Here is an 18,873-nt window from a genome sequence, read left to right on the forward strand (position 1 = left end):
CAGGGAGTATAATGCGTCCTGACCTGAACCGAGAGCAGATGATGGTATTATTCTTGGGCGCATATGTGCGATACACAGACATATGGTCCTTCCAGGAATGACTCCCTCTGAGCCCCTCGGACCCAGCCGGGGGCATGGTGTTGCGCCTCTTCGCAGAACTCTTCAGCTTTGTGCAGCTGGAGTTTTGGGAAAAATGATAGTGGCATTTGCTGGGCAATTAAGCGGTTTTATGGGTGCGTGACTGAGGGTTAGAAATATAATACGTGAGGGGACAGTTGGTCAATAAGATAAACAAAGAAATGGAAAATCTTTTCTACGAAATAGTCAGGAGGTTGGATTTTCCAATCACGAAATGCTGTTGATAAAACAATTATCAAATTGAGTGTACAATTCAATGATTAAAGGATGCTCTCATGACGTTGGAAATGAAATCTTTCCGGAGATTTGAGGCGCCAAATCTTGAGATACATATCAAACAATTTAAAACAGTTTCCAAAAATTCAGTTTCACTTAGTTACGATCGGAAATGAAATCATTGAATTGCTCAAAAAATTCTGCGAATGATGATAATATTAAATAGTGTTTCCGCTTATTTTGGCTGGTATTTGCAATAAGGATAATCTGATATCAAACTGATAAGAATATACTGGAAGTTTCTGTACGAGTTTCTGAAATTCATCGTTTTGAATAAGTGTGGGTTCATCTTAAAACTATTTTTTTAGTCTTCTTGTGCTTAAAATAGTCAATGAGTTTCTGTTTGAATAGTAACAATAACAAAAGATGTTAATATAAAATTTTCCGAATTTTATTGAAAAAATATCGGTTCGTAATAAATTGACATAAAATTTGTGTTTTTTATTCTATCACTTAGAGATTTGACATAGTTAATAACCTTGTCTAAGATGTCTAAGGTCTAACCGAGACATTTTATCGTTTTTTGGATAAAATTGTCGAAGAAACGAAATTTAATAGAAAACAATCAATATTTTTTGCTGGTTTTACACATAAAAATTTCTAAACTCTCTCTTTTGTGTTCAAAAATTTTGAAATTTGGCACAGTTTATAAGCGTGTTAAAGATAGTCACTCCGACAAATTTCATTGTTTTAGAGTTAAAATTGTTAAAGATACGGAATTGAATATAAAACAATCGAAATTTTTGGTTGGTTCTACACATAAAAATTTCTAAAATTTTTCTTTTGTGTTCTAAAATTGTAAAATTTGGTAAGAGTTAATGAACGTGTTTAAAATAGTAATTCCGACAAATTTTATCATTTTAGGGTCAAAACTGTCAAAGTTACAAAATTTAATAAGAAACAATTACAATTTTTGGTTAGTGCTACACATAAAAATTTCTGAAATCTTTTTTTGTGCTCTAAAATTTTGAAATTTGGTAAAGTTAATGGACGTGTCAATGATAGTAACTTCGACGAATTTCTTCATTTTAGGGTCAAAATTGTCGAAGTTATGGACTATAATAAAAAACGTAAACGAATATTTTATTTTTTGTTCATTATTCTATCTTATTTTTTTTTTGCTGTAGTCTAGAGTTAGAGGATTGACAGTTCTGTTAGGCAACACCACAAATAAGTCTCTGAACTAACATTACTTATATTACAAAATCCATAACTGTTAATTTTAATGCTTCTTCATAAACAATTCTCAATTAGAACAGTTATTTTCGTATCACTTTTTCTACCATTCAGTTATGTAAATGCAGTTAGTGACAATTCATTAGTGCAAATATTTCCACATCAATGTGCAAATTATGTACAAAACCCATTTCTCATAACTGTAAATGACTGAAAGCTGCCAAAGCAAATTATTAGACCGCAAAATCTGTAATTATATTCATGACACTGACGAAAACTAATGTCCTGTCATTAGATGAACAAAGTTCCTTGTCTTTATAATTACTTATTGTTAAATCATTATCATCATCGTTGCTTGAAACTTATATAAAAAGAGTCCAAGTAATTTGCATCGTGCGGGATTGAACCCAGGTCAAGTTTCGCACCGGTTCATTAAAAACTTGAATTAGTTTTATCGGAAAATTGTCACACCGTAGTACGCTTTAGTTCCCGGAATAATTTCTAATGGTTTTAATGAGAACTTGTATTAACAATTTGATTGAAAAAAAAAATCGATAACGGCGAATCTCCCTGGAGACGGTGCCCGCGGAGCTTTCTAAGCGCTCCCAAAAACAAAACGTCCAACAAAAGCCGACATTAAAACCGGAGTCGTTTGCATTCAGATCGCTTTAAAGTGGATTTCGTAACATAAAATTGAATGCCGTTCCTGGAAGCGATTTAATTCCGTTTGGCATTTGAAATCTTCCAAGAAAACAAATTACATGTCATTTCATACTCGTACGTAGAGTTTATGTATATGCACAGCCTCAAGAACGTCATTTCTTATTTTAATGCGTTTTAAATAGCCAGAGTCTCCTTTAAAAGACGAGGTCAACGAATACGGTCCTGCATCAATCACGTGGCACTTTTGTACCCATTCCACTATATGAGAAAAAATTTGACCGCCACCCGTGGAGCCGTCGATACGATTCGTGGAACCATTTCGATCTGATTAATTTCGACATTGTTTGAGAATTCATACAATCGTTACTTGCGAAAATATTCTAAACAGGCGATGATTAAATCGGTTTAAATTTAGTCGGAAAAAAGGCTTCTTGGAATTTGTATCAATCGACTTAAATGATTTATGGAAACAAAATGTTTGGGTGCCTTGAACTTGAAACAGTGTGATTACAAAATGGGTATCGTAGGTCATGAAGATAGGCCCCAGAACGACGAAGGCGACATCTACCCGGAAGCACCTGACGTTCCTGTAGAACTCTTCGCCGGAAAAACTCGGAAAAGCGTTTAGGTCTTTTGGTAATTTCCAATGTTAAAACACCCCTCTGTGATTCCACCAAAAGATATAATAAAAATTCGTCAAAGAAAAAGTGGACTTTTCCTTTTGTTTTCCACCCCTGCAATAAATATCGATCGCAATCAGCTGATATTGTCCGCAGAGATTACAGCGACGTATCTTAACTTAAGTTTCCATGGAAAATGTGATAAAAACATTGTTCCATTAACAATGAAGAGTGGTAAGAAGGCCCATGGACTGCTCCAGTCGGGCCATGGCTTGCATATAATCGCTTATAAAGGTAATTTCACTTCTTCATTGTTATCTTTGCAGTGCTAACAAGCCGTTTTTAGCTTCTCTATAAGTTTTTGAAATGGACACACCATTAAGTAGAGGCTGCTCCTACAGCCCCCGGGAGTCTTTTGAATATACAGCTTTGCAATTTGCAGCTCGCCGGGGTTCCATGGAACAAGTCCGGTCCGTTCATTCAACAATTCCATTTCTTGTTTTCTTCATTTTCATTTTTTAGGTACTTGATCGAAAGCGGTACTGATTTAGATACAGGACCGGACCCAGCCTTGCATTTAGCCTTGCGGAAACAAAATACAGCAATAGCTCATGTTCTTCTCCATGCTGGTGCTGACTTTGAAATCAAAGATTCGGTAAGAATTCGGATTGAGCGACAATCAGAAATCTGATGACGCAGGTTTAATGACGTCTTTACGTTTGATTATTAAAATTCTTATCAATCGGTAAACTTTGGCATTGACGTTTCATTGTTAATCATAAAATTATGCGATTTTTATAACTATGAAATGGTCGAAATTTTTGGTTCGATCTTTAAATGAAAATTTTTAACAATTAATAAACGAAAGTCTTTCGATTTTGATTTTCTTGGCGTTGAAACTACCAAAGTTACGAAATTTTTGTCAAAAATGGTTTAAAATTTTGGTTCGTTTCCAAATAAAAAATTTCTAAAACTGCATTTTTTTTGTCTTAAAATTTTGAAATTTGATAGGGTAAAAATTATGTTGACAAATTTTATTGTTTTAGCGTTTAAATTGACAAAGTTACATAATTTTATAGAAAATTGTGGCATTTTTTTTATTTTTTCTTAGAATGAAAATTTTTAAAATGGCTCTTTTTTGCTCTAATATTTTGGCATTGGGCACAGTTAATAAACGTGTAAACCGTAATAACTACCCCAATTTTGATGGTATTGGAGTTAAAACTACCAAAGTTACGAATTTTTATAGAAAATGGTGGAAAATTATGGTTCATTCTCAAAATAAAAAATTCTAAAATTCGTCTTTTTTTGCTAAAAATTTTGAAATTTGGCGTAGTTGATGGGCGTGGAGTAAATAATAACATAAACAAATTTCACTGTTGTAGCGTTTAAATTGGCAAAGTTACGCAATATTATGGAAATTGGTGTCATTTTTTTTATTGTTCATAAGAGTGAAAATTTCTAAAATTGCTCTTTTTTGCTCTAATATTTGGGCATTTGGCACAGTTAATAAACGTGTGAAGAGTAATAACTTCTCCAATCTTGATCGTCGTGGCGTTGAAACTACCAAAGTTACGGATTTTTATAAAAAATTTCTAAAACTGCTCTTTTTTGTTCTAAAAATTTGAAATTTCGTAGAGTTGATAAGTGTATTGTAAGTAATAACATCGACAAATTTCATTCTATTAGCGTTTAAATTGCTAAAGTTACGCAATTTTATGAAAAATGGTGTCATTTTTTTATTACTCATAAAGATGAAAATTTTTAAAATGTCTTTTTTGTGCTCAAAAATTTTGGCATTTAGCACAATTAATAAACGTGTAAAAAGTAATAACTAGGTACTCCAAGTTTGATCGTCTTATCGTTAAAACTTTCAGAGTTACGGATTTTTATAGAAGACGGTAGAAAATTCTAGTTCGTCCTGAAAATAATTTTTTCTAAAATCTAAAAAAATTTTTTTCTCGAAAATTTTTAAACGTTGACAACCGTGGCGTAAATAATAACATAAACAAATTTCAATATTGAAACGTTTAAATTGTCAAAATTACGCAGTTTTACGGAAAATGATGTTTTTTTTTATTATTCATTAGAGTGAAAACTGCTTTTTCGTGCTCTAATGTTTTGGCTTTTGGCACAGTTAATTGACGTGTGAAGAGTAGAAAATTCTCCAATTTTCATCGTCTTGGCGTCAAAACTACCAAAGTTACGTATTTTTATAGAAAATGATAGAAAATTCTGGCTCGTTCTCAGATTGAGAATTTCTAAAATTGCTCATTTTTGTTCTAAAAATTTGAAATTTCGTAGAGTTGATAAGTGCATCGTAAGTACTAAAAAACATCGAGAAATTTCATTCTTTAATTAGCGTTTAAATTGCTAAAGTTACGCAATGTTATAGAAAATGGTGAAAAATTTAGATGCGTCCTCAAAATGAACATTTCTAAAATTGCTCTTTTTGGTTATAAAATTGTAATTTTTTCCAGCATGGAGATTATCCTATACACATAGCTTGTACTTTAGGGCTTTTGGATGTCGTTCACGCTTTATGTGCCCTAGGGTGCAGTGTCGAAGTCCTAACAGTAAAAGGACTCTCTCCTCTTCATTTAGCCGCAAAAAACGGACACATTCATGTCGTCAGGTAGACCCAAAGCTTTTTTTTTCAAAGTTACTACTTTTTTTCCCAGGTGTTTATGCGCTGCTGGTTGCAATATCGACATCCGCAATTCTGATAACATCCGCGCTGACATAACTGCTTTAAAATATGGTCATAACAACATAGCCGAATTGTTAGACAGGTTGCGAGTTACCGGACAAAGAGACACTCTTGCTCGGCAGTTAGTACCAACTTCTAAACCAGCTCTGAGACTGTCTTTGAGGCTTTTGGGACATTGCGGAGTTGGCAAAACGTCGTTAACTAAGTCTTTAAGTGCTGGCTTGTTTAGCTCTTTGTTCCGACGATCCAGTTCTCTCCAGAGTAACAAATGTGAGTCTTGTGATTTTTGGCTTGAGATGAAAGAGGTTTTACAGCGAGACCATCCTCTCCTATCAACACCCAAATTGAGATGGATGTTACCTCAAGACAGAACTCTTTAAGCTTTGAGAGCAGCGCAAATTACCAGTCGACCAATGGAATTCACGTACAAAACGTATCGAACTGAAGTCTCTTCCTTCCTCTTTCTTCATTATTTTCTTTGTAGTTGGACATATCAAGCGTCGGCGAAACGACAGTATGGGAATTCTCAGGACAAGAAAACTACTTTTCTCTTTACCACCACTTTTTGTGGCCTTCTCCCCATTCTCTGACTTTAGTTTTGTTCAGTTTGGAAGATTCGCCGTCCATCCAAGTCCAACAAGTTTGTTTCTGGCTCAATTTTCTCTTGGCGCGGCAACCTGCAGACTTACCTTCTTGTAAGCTCGCGCGGACTTTTCACACAACTTCAAATGTTGTTTTTAGCTGAGTATGGTCAGATTCTTTTGGTGGCAACCCACGTGGACTTGACTCGCGCCGTTAAGACTCAAAACGGCGAATGGATTTGTCCGGATGCTCAAAAAACCCTCGAAACTGTGAGAAAAATGCTACCCCATGTACCTAACTTGATGTCAAGTGTGATTATAATGGATACCAATGTACCTGCTTCTTATGCTTTTAAACAGCTCAAAACCACCATGGCGGAATTGAAGCAAGATTGTCTCCAGGTACTTTAGCAGAGTTGTTTTCTTAGTTTTAGTGTTTTCAGTAACGATTTTTCGCAGGAATGTTTAACTGTTAAAAAAGGATCTTACTATTTAGTAACGAGACGAACTTTTAAGGTACTTCGTGTTCGTTTCAATGTCCACAGAGTTGTAGCCGGCACTGTTAGAATTAGCTTGCTTCTTCCGTTTCTTCAAACCCGCGATAATCTTTTAATATTTTATAGCAAACTGTGGGAAGTTGGACCGGACTTTTGGAGGCAACTCTGTCTTGGTTCTCGTTGCTGCAAAGAGACTACGAGCAATTTCCCGTACTGTCGCGTTCCACGTTTTCCGAGCTTCTAAGGAATCAAGTGAATGTTTTGGCTTCTGATCTGCACATCAGCGAGTTGCTGCAACAACTGCATTACATGGGAGAGGTTTTTTGTATTCAGGACTTGGTTGTGATATCTGTGTCTTGGCTAGGCATGCAGCTTTTAGGAGAGCTTTTTTCCGTGGACTTTTTTGTCCACGCTAGAGTTACTGGGGTGTATACCACTGATGATTTTCAAGCCAGTTTTAACCAGTGTGACGCTCTTGGGGCCTTAGATTTACTCGAAGCTTTGGATGTTTGTGTTCAGGTGAGGGAGTTTTACCACCAGTTCCATCACAACTCTTTTTCTTGTAGTGTGACATTGATGGTGAGATTGAGTACGAGTTTCCTATTTACAACCACACAGAGACTTTAGAGGGGTTGTGGGACTCTGCAGATCCCAGATATGCGACCAAAGAAGCACAATACGGCGGTGTAAGACTGTATACACCCCCAGGGACGTACCACCAATTCAAATCGCTCTTTTCGCACATCCAAGTGGAGCTGCGCCGAGCAACTCTTGCAAATTACAGTAATAATGATAGTGATACTGATCTCTATCAGTGGCACTTAGGCTCAAAGTTGTGCAATTCCGAGCTAGAGAGTCTTATAACTCTCGAAGAAGACGAAGTGGCTTTACAGTATATCGAAATTAAAACAAGGGGACCAAACAATTCGTCGCAATACTGTTTTTACTTCTTGGAACAGATCATGCAAACTGTTAACCAAGCGCTGGTTCGAGTTTGTCCAGGTTTGTTGGTGGAGAAACACGTTTTGAGTCCGTTTGATCTGAAGAGTCACTCAAGAGAACCGTTTTGTTATCAACCTGACATCATCACCACTGCAATGTTAGAATCAGAGTCTACTCTTGATATAGCGTTGTACAACTCGAATTTAGACTCCCAGGAGACGCTAGTTCAAATCATTATGTTCAGTAAGTCGTTTTTTATCATGATTAATAACTAGACGTTCCGTTGAAGATGACGTGGAGCTGGCGAGTAACATCTATTGGGGTTGTGCTCTGAAGATCCAAGACTTGTCGCCTCCAAGCAAACTCAAACTGTGTGGTCTTTTGGATCCTCCAGAACCTCATGGAAGAGACTGGTGTTTGTTAGCTCTGCGCTTGGGGTTGTGTCAGGATAAGATCGCAGCTCTTGACTCTCAACATTCCAGCCACACCATGCGCTTGTTAACAACAGCTGATTGTTCAATAGGTAAAAGTAGTACACCTTCTAGATGTAGATGGTCATGGTACTCTTTCACAGGTGCTCTTATAACCAGTTTGCATGAACTAGATCGACTCGATGCTGCAGAAGTCGTCCTGCGTTCTGCACCCATATTTAAAATTATAGAGCATGTCAGTGTTTAGACATTAGACACTTTTTAGAACGCTCAAGTCCCAGTTCTTTGATACTTCAATTTTAAAAGAGTCCAATCAAACATTTTCTATTAGTTAGATGCTTCTACCGTCCTTTTTCTAACCACGTTATCCTTTCTTAGTTGGAACAACGAAATTATTTACCGGTACTACTTAAACGTCCCTGGAGGAAACAATCATTTTACCAGTACGATAAAGTGGTACTTTGCGGCCGCAATCAACTTTGTCTTACCCGGGGATATTTAACTAGTTCAGCTATTACAGGGTTTATTTCAGTATTAAGGAGGAAATTGTGATATTTATGCTCAGTTGTGAAAATATTTTAAATAAATGTCAAAGTTATCTGTTTTTTTTTCTTTACACCTCATTGTCCACAACGCGGAAGTGGTTTTGTCGGTACAAATACTCTTGAGAAGTCGTGTACACATCAAACATCTCTCTACTTTTTGTAAGAGTTTCGTCTTTCGGTACCCACTTCTTGGCGGGTTGGACGAAGTTCATCTGCTTTCTGGAAATTCGTACCAGTGCGTACAACAATGCGTAAATTAGAATGAAAGACAGTCCAAACCAAAGAGCACAGTTTTGTAGTTTGTAAATCCACGCCTCTTTCGTCTTTCTGTGGTAAAACTCGTAAACGTTGTTGATGAAGACGAGGCTCAAAAGCATCGGACTCAGGACGTACAAAACGTTTAACAAGAACGACGGTTTTATCCCCAACATGAAGAAGAGGTCGTTTCTGAATCTTCGTATTCCATAGAGGAAAACAACTCCGACCAAGTTGAGCATGTTAAGAACAACCAAACTGAACTCATTGGTCATTTTTTCAACAACTTTGAGCACTTTGTAACCAGTTCTTGTGGAATAAAATATCCCAAAACTGAACATAAAGACACAAAGAGAGAAAATGTAGAAGTTGTGTCGCTTTCTTTCTCCTGGTACAGTGTCGTAGATCACCTCAGCATTGATAGTCATCATCACGACCAAACTCCGAAGTCCTGCAAAATTTATTAACTTAGTTCAAACAACTTCTTGTTTACCTAAGAAGTAAGAACTTGATAACCACATCGTTGTCCAAAAACGCGAACTTTCGTCAAGGAAAAACGCAGCTTCGGGTAAGGCCAGTTCTTGTTCGAAACTGAAGAGGTCTTGCATGAACATCTTGCTTTGAAAGCACAAAGACATGAGAAAGTTCTGTAAGACGATAGTGTACAGAAGGGTGAAGAAGACGCTGGTTAAACTTATTCCAATAGCTCTGATATGTAAGCTGCTTCGGAACGAGAAATGAGTGCCGAATGTTGTAAACACACCGAAACCTAATCCTGAGGTGCTTAAAGACATTTCCAGAAGTTTTGTCCACGTTTTTGAGTCTTTCAACGGTGTTTTATCAAAATGGGTGAAGAGATGATGTAAAAGTAAAGAGGCGTGTGGTTTTACGAGTGGATGGAAAAATAAAATTAGTATTTGTAGAGACGGTACTATTGCTAGAAGCATTAAGATCTTTTCGGTGGTTTTGGGCCCTCCGTAGTTTGAACAGAAAACTAAGACCATCGTAATGAGGGCGTAGACTAGTAGTTCTTGTTGAGGAATCCCTGAAATTTTTATTATTAAATTTAGTTGGATAAAAGCAGGTACCTCCAGAGTCGCTCATATTTAAGATTCTGTTGAGATAGAACTGTTCCACACTCGACTGCCACGTCATTTCTTCGCATTTTTCTACTGAAAATTTCTCGTTGCATTGAAATCTCCGTGTGAAGTTGTCGTGCAACGTGAAGCAGTTAATTTTATTCCAAGTTTTATTGCACGATTTCCACACTGGTTCCTCCGAGAACGTAAAAAGAGCAAAACAAAGAGAACAGTTGCAGAGAAACGTGTAGTACGTCTGGTACACCAAGAAAATAAGAAAACTGCAGTAACCGACACCTCGCAAAGCAGGACACAAATCCCAAACTCTAATTGTTGCTTTGTTTGAGTATTGCCCTAGAGCTAGTTCCATGAAGATGTAAGGTGTACAGACAAGAAGCGTAACCAGAAGCACGACTGGAATCAGAAGAGGAACTCCGATTTGGGTTCTTAGTAACCAAGGGCTTGCTCGAGGGATGGTAAGTCCAATAGAGTAGCTTAACATTGCGAGGTTTAGGTTTAGATTGGAGCTCCATGTCGAGCTGGATGGAATTAGCGGCATTGATTTGGGGCGAAAAGTCAGAGAATGTCATGTCATGACAGGTTTAATTTTACTATGACAAAATTAATGAACCGTGGAAACGTATTGTTACTTTACAGCACTAGTGTGGTAATGTGTTTCGGTAAAAGGCATTTTATACATTTCTTTATCGGCAACCAGTAATACAATATCGATTTTATGCCAACCGAACTCGTGATCTCGAGTTGGTGCAACGCTCGATGAAATACCGTATCCGTTAAAGTAGTGTTCCCCTAGCAACAAATTTAACGTGACGCTATGGTTATAAGGCTCTCGTAATCTTGTAAATTAAGTTGTATTGTTCAAAATGGCAAATAATGGCTTTAAAAAAGCAACACGAATGCGTTTTACAGTAATGGACGACCTAGTTTTACTCAAATTAGTGGTTGGGAAAAACCCTTTTGATAATCTGGAGCAGTGGAACGTGGTGTTGGAGAATCTGAATGCTTCCACGGGTAGAAAATTTTCTTCACGAACGATGAAAGATCATTTGGAACACTTATTAAAGTTGTTTATTCATGATCGGTCTAAAATACGAAAGTAAGTAAAGTGATTTTAAATTAGCGATTTTAATACTTTGGTGATGATAGATCAGGAACTCAGGAACAATATTTTGAAAAAGAACGACTGCTACAGGAGGCAGTTAATCTGAAGAAAAAGTCGCAAAATAAAAAAATTGAAGAAACTTCTATACAAAAACCAGCGCCAGTTGTGCCAAGTCCGGTTCTTAAAGAAGAAGATTCTGATACCATCTCAATCTATGATAATAAATACGACATCGAATTTAAAAGCGTAGATGAAGAACTATCAGATGAGGAGGTATCTTTAACAATACCGACGCCTCCTTCAGTTATCGACGAGCCCATCGCAACTTCTTCGTTATCAGCGGCTCCGGAAAAAACTCTTGGTCCGATTCGGACACGAAAAACGCGGATGGGTTTAAAAAACAGTTGTTTAAATTATTTGCGAGAAAAAGGGAAAGAAAAATTGAGAATGAGGGAACGAGAGCTGGAGTTAGAAGAAAGAAAAATTGAATTGGAGGAACGAAAACTTCGATTGGCGGAAGAGAAATTTAAATTGGAGAAAGAGGAACGTGAGAAGAGGTTGCATATGGAAATGCAAGAAAGGGAGAATAACGCGCTTTTACTTAAACAACAGTTGAATATGGTAGATTGTTTGTTTAAGAAATTTAATTCCTGAAAATAATGTGCAGTTTTATTTGCGCTAATTGGAAAAAACTACAAGATTTTTGATTCTAGGCTTTAAATTTAGTTTTGTGCCAGTTCCTCGTTATTTCTCGGATTTTCTGAGATCATTTAAAAAAGAAAAAAGAAAAATCTCGAATTGAATTTCAATGCTGCTAAGCTAAGACATACTCTCACATGTATAGTTGGTTACATACTTTTAGTTTGTACTTTTTTTTATTCAAGATTTAATCTTAATTATATTTTTTGGTACAAATTGTTAAACGTTCCATTAATTTTTGACGAAGCTAAAAACAGCTCAGCTCTACTGTTTCACACAGTTTTTTTTATATTTTTTTGCATGCGCAGACATTTGACAGATTTGACATTTGGGAATTTGACGTTGCGATCGCATTGTGTCAAAATCCGTGACTCGTCGTTTGTGTTGTGAGCTGCAAGTTTAAAAATCTTCCGAAGATGCCGATTGAAAACCTGGAAGACCAAGGCCTGGAGAAGAATCCCGACTTAGAGCTCGCCCATTTCAAATTTCTGTTGACTCTGCCCGAATACAGAAATGACCGGTTTGTCCATCAAAAAATCACCGATGCCATCAAGAAAGACGGTAAACAATAACGAAAATAACTGAATTGGCTTTTTTGAGAGAGAAAAACAGTAAATTCGTAACAATTGAACAAAAACGCTGTGTAATAACTTTGACCTTAACCTCACTTTTTGTCTCAGATATGGCCCCTTGGTACGAGCTCATTATCAAAGACGCCGGATGGAAAAAAGACGCCAACTTCCTCAAGCAGTTACAGACTAAAAACGCCGAAGAAATAAAGAAGCTCGATGCTGCTATAGAAGACGCTGAGAAAAATCTAGGAGAAATGGAAGTTCGTGAAGCTTACTTAAAAAAAGCGGAGTATTATAGTCGGATCGGGGACAAAGAAAACGCAGTCTCGACCTTCAGACAAACGTACGATAAAACCGTGTCTTTGGGTCATCGCCTTGATATAATTTTTCATTTAATTCGCATTGGTCTGTTTTTCATGGATCATGATCTAATTACTAGGAATATAGACAAGGCGAAAAGGTAGTGTGGTCATGCTGTATCAACTCGTATTAATGAGAATGAATTTACAGTTTAATTGAAGAAGGGGGCGATTGGGACAGGCGCAATCGCTTGAAAGTTTATCAGGGGGCTTACTGTATGGCGGTGCGCGATTTTAAGACCGCTGCCACCTTGTTTTTGGACACTGTTAGCACATTCACTTCTTATGAATTGATGGATTATAAGGCCTTTGTTAGGTACACTGTCTACACGTCTATTATTAGTTTGCCCAGGAACCAACTCAGGGATAAGGTAAAAATTTTAATCTCTTACTTTATATTCTATTGAGGTTTTTTCCAGGTTGTAAAAGGCTCAGAAATTTTGGAAGTTCTCCATTCTGAGGCGTTCGTGAAAGACTACTTGTTTTCCCTCTACAACTGCCAATATTCAGAATTCTTCAATAATTTGGGTAAGATTCTGATATTACTATTGTATTATCCGTGAGACTTATAACATTTTTTTTTAGCTGAAGTTGAGACGATTCTCCGTAAAGACTACTTCCTGAACCCCCATTATCGATACTACATTCGCGAAATGAAAATTCTCGCTTATACCCAACTCCTGGAATCGTACAGATCTCTAACTCTTCAATACATGGCAGAAGCTTTTGGTGTAACCATTGAATTTATTGATTCGTGAGTTTAAATCTTGGGGAAGATTCACAATGCAATTATATTTTTTTAGGGAATTGTCTACTTTTATAGCTGCTGGAAGATTACACTGCAAAATTGATCGTGTTGGCGGAATTGTGGAAACAAATCGTCCAGATTTGAAAAATGCACAATTTAATTCGGTTGTGAAGCAAGGAGATTTATTGCTGACACGTGTTCAAAAACTCTCTAGAGTTATAAACATATAAGTTTTTTTTTTGTAATAGAATAAAGTAATTAATATTATAAACTACTAAAAGTTAATCTAAGTATGTATTTAGTTTTGTTTAAATAAAATGTTTGATTTTTTAACTTTATTGCTTGTCTTTTTTTGTCTATTCCAATGTTTGCGATTTGCTGAAACTTCAATCGCTTCTTATTTAGTTATTTGTGGACGAATAAGAAATTTGAGTATTTTTTTAAATTCAACGTTAAAAACTGCGTAAAATGAGCAAAATCAGTTTTGTCCACAAATCGTTGGATTTATTTTTGAAACGCAAGACTCGACCTTCTGGAAACAAAAGCAACAGCTTCAACTGATAATTTTTTTGTCAGATCAAGAAAAAGGTGTTACGTAGTTAGGCAATTTATTTATCTCTCTATTGAGTTTTGGATGCGTGGAAAAAATTGTGTATTTATAATAATAACCTTTCAATTAATTAGTTGAAGCGTAAACAAGTTGGGCGGAGTCACACCACCGACAAACAATTAGTTTTTTTGGAACAAAAAGAGTTGGATAATCGGTAATCTAATCTGTATTCTGCTAGTTTGAATATAAGTTTTCAGTTAGTGAAATCCAAGCCATTTTTTACAGAAGACGATGTTTTACAGATGATCTTCGCTAAAAGGTCAAGAAAATCGATTGTTTGTAACAAATTCAAGATGTAGTAACTAGTTATAATATTTTTTCTTATCTGAACTTTTTCAAACCTCTGTTTCTGTCCAAGATACTATTTTTTTGCAGTAGAATCCGAAGTTGTAGACCAAAGTTCCACTAAAACTCCTTACAGCACCAGCAACATTTTACGTCGTTCACTAACTTTAAAGAGGATCGGCTTTCTTTCAGAATTACATGAAGTTGAAACTGACAGTCTTAAAGCGTCTAGACATTTTTATATTTACTTCTTGTGTTAAAACGATTAGCAGCTTTACTTCTTCTCCAACTTTGAAGTTTTTGGATGTATTAAAACTTGAAAATATCTGTCAATTATGTTACTTTATTTCATGAGTAAATACATCTGGTACAAATATCGTTGCAATATCATCAATCTTAATTAGGTCTGACAGTTAAAAACGGGCTAGTAAATTTTAGGATACATTAACACTAATGTAATATTGTTCCCTCTATCATGCAATTAATGAAAACAGTTCAAAAACTCCAGCAAATTTTTTTACAAAACGCCAGAGTTTCTAAATTTACAACTAAATTCTAACTAAATATGTACAATAATAATTGAGCAATTGTTCTCAAGCGGAACTAGGAAAGTAAAGTTTTATAGATACTAAACAGCTAGCGATAAATTAGATGCAATAAGAACTGTTTAGGCCGTTTTTAGCTCGGTTTTAGAGATTAATATTAAGTTACAAGAAATTCATGTTTTTGGTCGAAACGTGACAAGAGTGGTAATCCGTTCTGTTGGCAGTATTCGCAACATCAGGTACATCATCAATGAATTTCTTGTAGTCATATTTAGCTTTGATGCAAGTTAAATTGGATGGAAAAAGCTTCTTGAAATTCCGGTCCCGCAGTTTCGGGACGACTTTCCCGTTTAACTCGCATCTTGTACATTGATATTTTATCATACTTTTTACATTTGTCTTTGTTAAACTCTCTTTTATATCATTTAGTGTCTTTATACGAAATCAGTCTTAATACAAGCTTATTTACAGGATATCGTGTTATTACTTAACATTAAGTGCTCGTTTCATAAAAATTACAAGATTTTTAAGAGCAACACTAACCACAGTTTACAGCACACTAACTTGTAACTTGTAAGTGTTATGAAATGGGCTTTAGTCACACCTCAAATAAAACAAGAAAGATGATTAGGCCTTTTCTCAGAAGCGCAAACACGCCAAGTTTTTACAATTTTTGATATATTACAGAAATGCCGAAAAGTTACAAATTGCTGTCGTTTTTCATCAATCCTAGACACTCTCCCGGCTCCTCTTGACTTTAAATCAGTTATCGGATTGCTATTAATGTCGGAAAAGTGATAAAAAGCGCCTAGGAGAACCAAACTCGGTAGCATTCCAGCTATTTTCGGATTTAACAAAAGTTGAGCGTGCCCCGTTTTCCACAACGCAAGTTTCACATTTCAGGAAAATTGACACCTATGTACACGTTTCGCACCTTTACGTCTCCATAAAATTGTAGTGACGCTGCTGAAAACTTGTAATAAAATATTTTATTGATGGAAATGTGAGCTTCGATACTTGGGGAAAAAGGGGCGATGTGGAAATTTGCGTATTTTTAAGGAGGGCTGTCGAGTAGAGGCACAGCACAGAAAGGCAGGCTGATATGATGGGTCCTACGTTTTGTAGACTTCTACGACATCTAAGATTTTTGCGAAGATTAAGCTGTGTATTGTGTAGATCAAGCAAACTATATCTACACTCAGTACAAAATCGAAGGCTGCTTGATCTAAGCAAAACGAGTGTACATACTAAAACATTTATCTCCCAATTTTGCTAGCTATTAATTGACGATTGCAGTATAGTGTACTTTGAGTACGTACCTTCCAATTTAGACCTTTCGTAAACATTTAATTTTTACATAGTTACAGTCGGGGTTAGGGTTCGATTTCGAAAATAATACAGAGCGTTCAAGTATAATAATCATAGTTACAAATCCGTTTTGGCAATTGCAGTCTTGAAATTTGAAACCATTACTACAACACGGTAGTTTAATTGGAAGCAGTTCAATTATAAAATCAGGCAAGCACTAGAGTAGCAAAATAAGATGAACGCGCATTTTTACAATCTGTACAATTTTGAGTGAATTACACTCACTTTTTCAAAAAAGACGTAGAAAAAGCTGGTTTTTGTCCACTTGGCAAAAAAGGAGTACAAAAAAATTTTGCTAGACAAATGGGAATTTTCAGCAACACGTTTGAAAAATGTGCATAAAATTAGGAATAATCATTATGATGAAGTTGGGTCGTAAAGTTTGCAGAACGATGCAATTTGACACGTCTGTTTTTATAAAGAGATAATAAAAGTTGGTTATCGTCGAGATCTACATAAATTTTTCCATAAATTCTGATTTATTATGTTTCAGAATATAATGTAGATTTTAGGTGATTTGTTTTATTGTTCATGGCGATTCAGTGGTATCAATTATGAGTAAATGGCGAAAAATATAAAATAAAATTTAGAAAAATAACTCAATATTAGGTCAAAATAAAAAACGAAATATTTTGTATTTTCGCTAAGTTTAGGAATACCAGAGGTATTACCCCCTTTAACATTCTAATTAACTCTGCCAAATCTAAAACTTTAGAACTTTAGAACTAGAAACAAATTTTGCTTTTTAGGACGAACAAAAAATTGCCTATATTCTGGATAAAATTTTGTATTTTCTTTAATTTTACGAATACAAGAATGAAATTTAGAGGCATTACTATCTTTAGCACGTTTATTAACTCTGTCAAATCTTAAAATTTTAGAACCAAAAACAGATTTTTAAGTTTTTTTTTTATTTTAGAGCGAACTACAAATTGCCCATGCTTTGGATCAAATTTAGTATTTTCGCCATTTTTAAGAATACATGAATAAAATTACTACTTTTAACACGCTTATTAACTCTGCTTAATTAAGAAAATTTAGAATCTGAAACATATTTGTTGTAAATTTTTTATTGTGGGCCGGACTAAAAATTTCTCATATTCCAGTTAAAAATTTTGTATTTTTCTTAATTTTAGGAATTCAAGAATGAAATTTGGAGGCATTACTACTTTTGACATGCTTATTAACTCTGCCAATTCTCAAAATTTTAGAATCAGAAACAGCTTTTTTAGAAATTTTTTATTGTAGGACGAACTAAAAACTGTTCATTTTTCTGACCAAATTTCGTATTTTCGTTAATTTAAAAAATACAAGAATTATATTTGGAGGCAGTACTATTTTTGACACGCTTATTAACTCTGCTAAATCTCAAAATCTTAGAACCACAAAGAGATTTTTAGAATTTTTTTATTTTAGCACGAACAAAATATTTTCAATTTTTTTATTAAACTCGGTATTTCCGTTAGTTTTAAGAATAAAACATGGAATATGGAAAAATTACTACTTCTAACACGCTTATTGACTCTGCCAAATACCAAGTTTTAGTTTAAATTAGACTTAAAATAACATTTAAAAACCCGGCGCATCCACCATTTTCGCCCACAATTTATTACCGTTTTGTTTCGAAACCTTTAGAACCCTCCATGAACTTATTAATTAATCCTAAATCATTCCCCGAAATTTGTACGAAATGATAAATGGACCAACCAATTTACTGCATTTCAAGCTTGATCGCATGCGACAACTTATAAAAAAGAATAATTTTTTTAATCAAAGAATTTCATCATCCGTTCTAATGAGAATTTATCGTACGCGGTGATTAATGAAATGCTAAAGTTTTTCTAAAATGCAAATTAGGCACGCGCTTTATTGTACGAATTGTTTATGTATTTGAGGACAATAAAGAGTTTGCCCAGAGCAATGGAAATATTAATTACAATTTCCGATCATTTCATTACTGTACGGTTCACGCGTTATAAACAATGAGTTTAGTAAATTACGTTGGAACCAGACGGAGGAAAAAAGATAATATTTCATACATTTTTTGCTCGTATTTTCTCTTAATTTTTATTCCAGGCGAACTTTTCACTTTTCATTAAAATAAAATCCATTTGTTGGGTTGTTGAGCTTTTGTTAATTGTGGTGGGTTTGACCTACAAAGCCTCAGCTTTCTCAACTGACGGAGATAAATAATAAACTGATTTCAAAGAAATTACATTTCTTAGTGTTGTAATTACCGCTTCTGTTTTTTTAAGGACACAGTCATTTACGTGCTTTTTGCTGGAGGCGTTCAAAAATGGCATCATTAGAGAGGTGCGAAGTTTTTGTACTCTCATTATTTGTTGAGGGAACGCATCCATTTAATTGAAGTTTCTCAGTTTAAATAAATAAATAAGTGTGGACAAAAACCAGTACAATTGTGTTATTATCTTCGTTATATAATTTTGACAGCGTGGTGTGTTTTATGTAAAATTATTCGTTTTCTGACCCTTGGCCTCAGAGTTGTAGAATAATCGTAAAGGTCTCAGTATTAAAAGAAACAGGCCTAAGTCTAAAAGGCACCTTTTTACTTAACACGGGGTGAAAGATTTAGAAGAACATCACTAGACTTGGGACCCCTAATTGACAAATTGACATAGGAATAGATAATT

At 35.3% G+C, this 18,873-nt stretch overlaps 4 protein-coding genes across 6 annotated transcripts; 3 read left to right on the forward strand and 1 right to left on the reverse strand.

The window, feature by feature from the left end:
- The first annotated feature begins 3,075 nt into the window (after positions 1 to 3,075).
- Positions 3,076 to 8,632, forward strand: LOC148171402 (death-associated protein kinase dapk-1-like). Of its 3 annotated transcripts, none has more exons than XM_088041727.1 (13): positions 3,076 to 3,167; positions 3,220 to 3,343; positions 3,396 to 3,528; positions 5,354 to 5,508; positions 5,555 to 5,853; positions 5,898 to 6,016; positions 6,068 to 6,278; positions 6,325 to 6,566; positions 6,624 to 6,680; positions 6,788 to 7,180; positions 7,228 to 7,846; positions 7,893 to 8,126; positions 8,178 to 8,632. In XM_088041727.1, the coding sequence occupies exons 2-13, from the start codon at positions 3,240 to 3,242 to the stop codon at positions 8,279 to 8,281; spliced, it is 2,670 nt and encodes an 889-aa protein (XP_087897853.1). In that variant the 5' UTR covers positions 3,076 to 3,167; positions 3,220 to 3,239; the 3' UTR covers positions 8,282 to 8,632. The 3 variants fall into 3 exon arrangements, with proteins under 3 accessions (XP_087897853.1, XP_087897855.1, XP_087897854.1); XM_088041729.1 differs by having other exon boundaries at positions 8,413 to 8,632; XM_088041728.1 differs by lacking the exon at positions 6,624 to 6,680.
- A 15-nt stretch (positions 8,633 to 8,647) lies between these two features.
- On the reverse strand, positions 8,648 to 10,472 carry LOC148171403 (sodium-dependent noradrenaline transporter-like). The gene is made up of 3 exons (XM_088042313.1): positions 9,923 to 10,472; positions 9,328 to 9,879; positions 8,648 to 9,285 (listed from the first exon to the last, which is right to left on the reverse strand). Exons 1-3 carry the CDS (start codon positions 10,470 to 10,472, stop codon positions 8,648 to 8,650), a joined length of 1,740 nt encoding a protein of 579 aa, XP_087898439.1.
- Positions 10,473 to 10,672: 200 nt separating this feature from the next.
- Positions 10,673 to 11,705, forward strand: LOC148171404 (uncharacterized). Its single transcript, XM_088041620.1, has 2 exons — positions 10,673 to 11,030; positions 11,081 to 11,705. The coding sequence occupies exons 1-2, from the start codon at positions 10,798 to 10,800 to the stop codon at positions 11,688 to 11,690; spliced, it is 843 nt and encodes a 280-aa protein (XP_087897746.1). The 5' UTR covers positions 10,673 to 10,797; the 3' UTR covers positions 11,691 to 11,705.
- Positions 11,706 to 12,055: 350 nt separating this feature from the next.
- On the forward strand, positions 12,056 to 13,752 carry Rpn7 (regulatory particle non-ATPase 7). Its single transcript, XM_088040794.1, has 6 exons — positions 12,056 to 12,296; positions 12,416 to 12,767; positions 12,818 to 13,037; positions 13,086 to 13,194; positions 13,252 to 13,420; positions 13,470 to 13,752. Exons 1-6 carry the CDS (start codon positions 12,152 to 12,154, stop codon positions 13,642 to 13,644), a joined length of 1,170 nt encoding a protein of 389 aa, XP_087896920.1. The 5' UTR covers positions 12,056 to 12,151; the 3' UTR covers positions 13,645 to 13,752.
- Positions 13,753 to 18,873: the final 5,121 nt, after the last annotated feature.

The sequence above is a fragment of the Gnatocerus cornutus genome, chromosome 7 (assembly GCF_029298725.1).
Source record: "Gnatocerus cornutus isolate USDA-ARS CGAHR chromosome 7, icGnaCorn1.1, whole genome shotgun sequence".
Classification (NCBI taxonomy): domain Eukaryota; kingdom Metazoa; phylum Arthropoda; class Insecta; order Coleoptera; family Tenebrionidae; genus Gnatocerus; species Gnatocerus cornutus.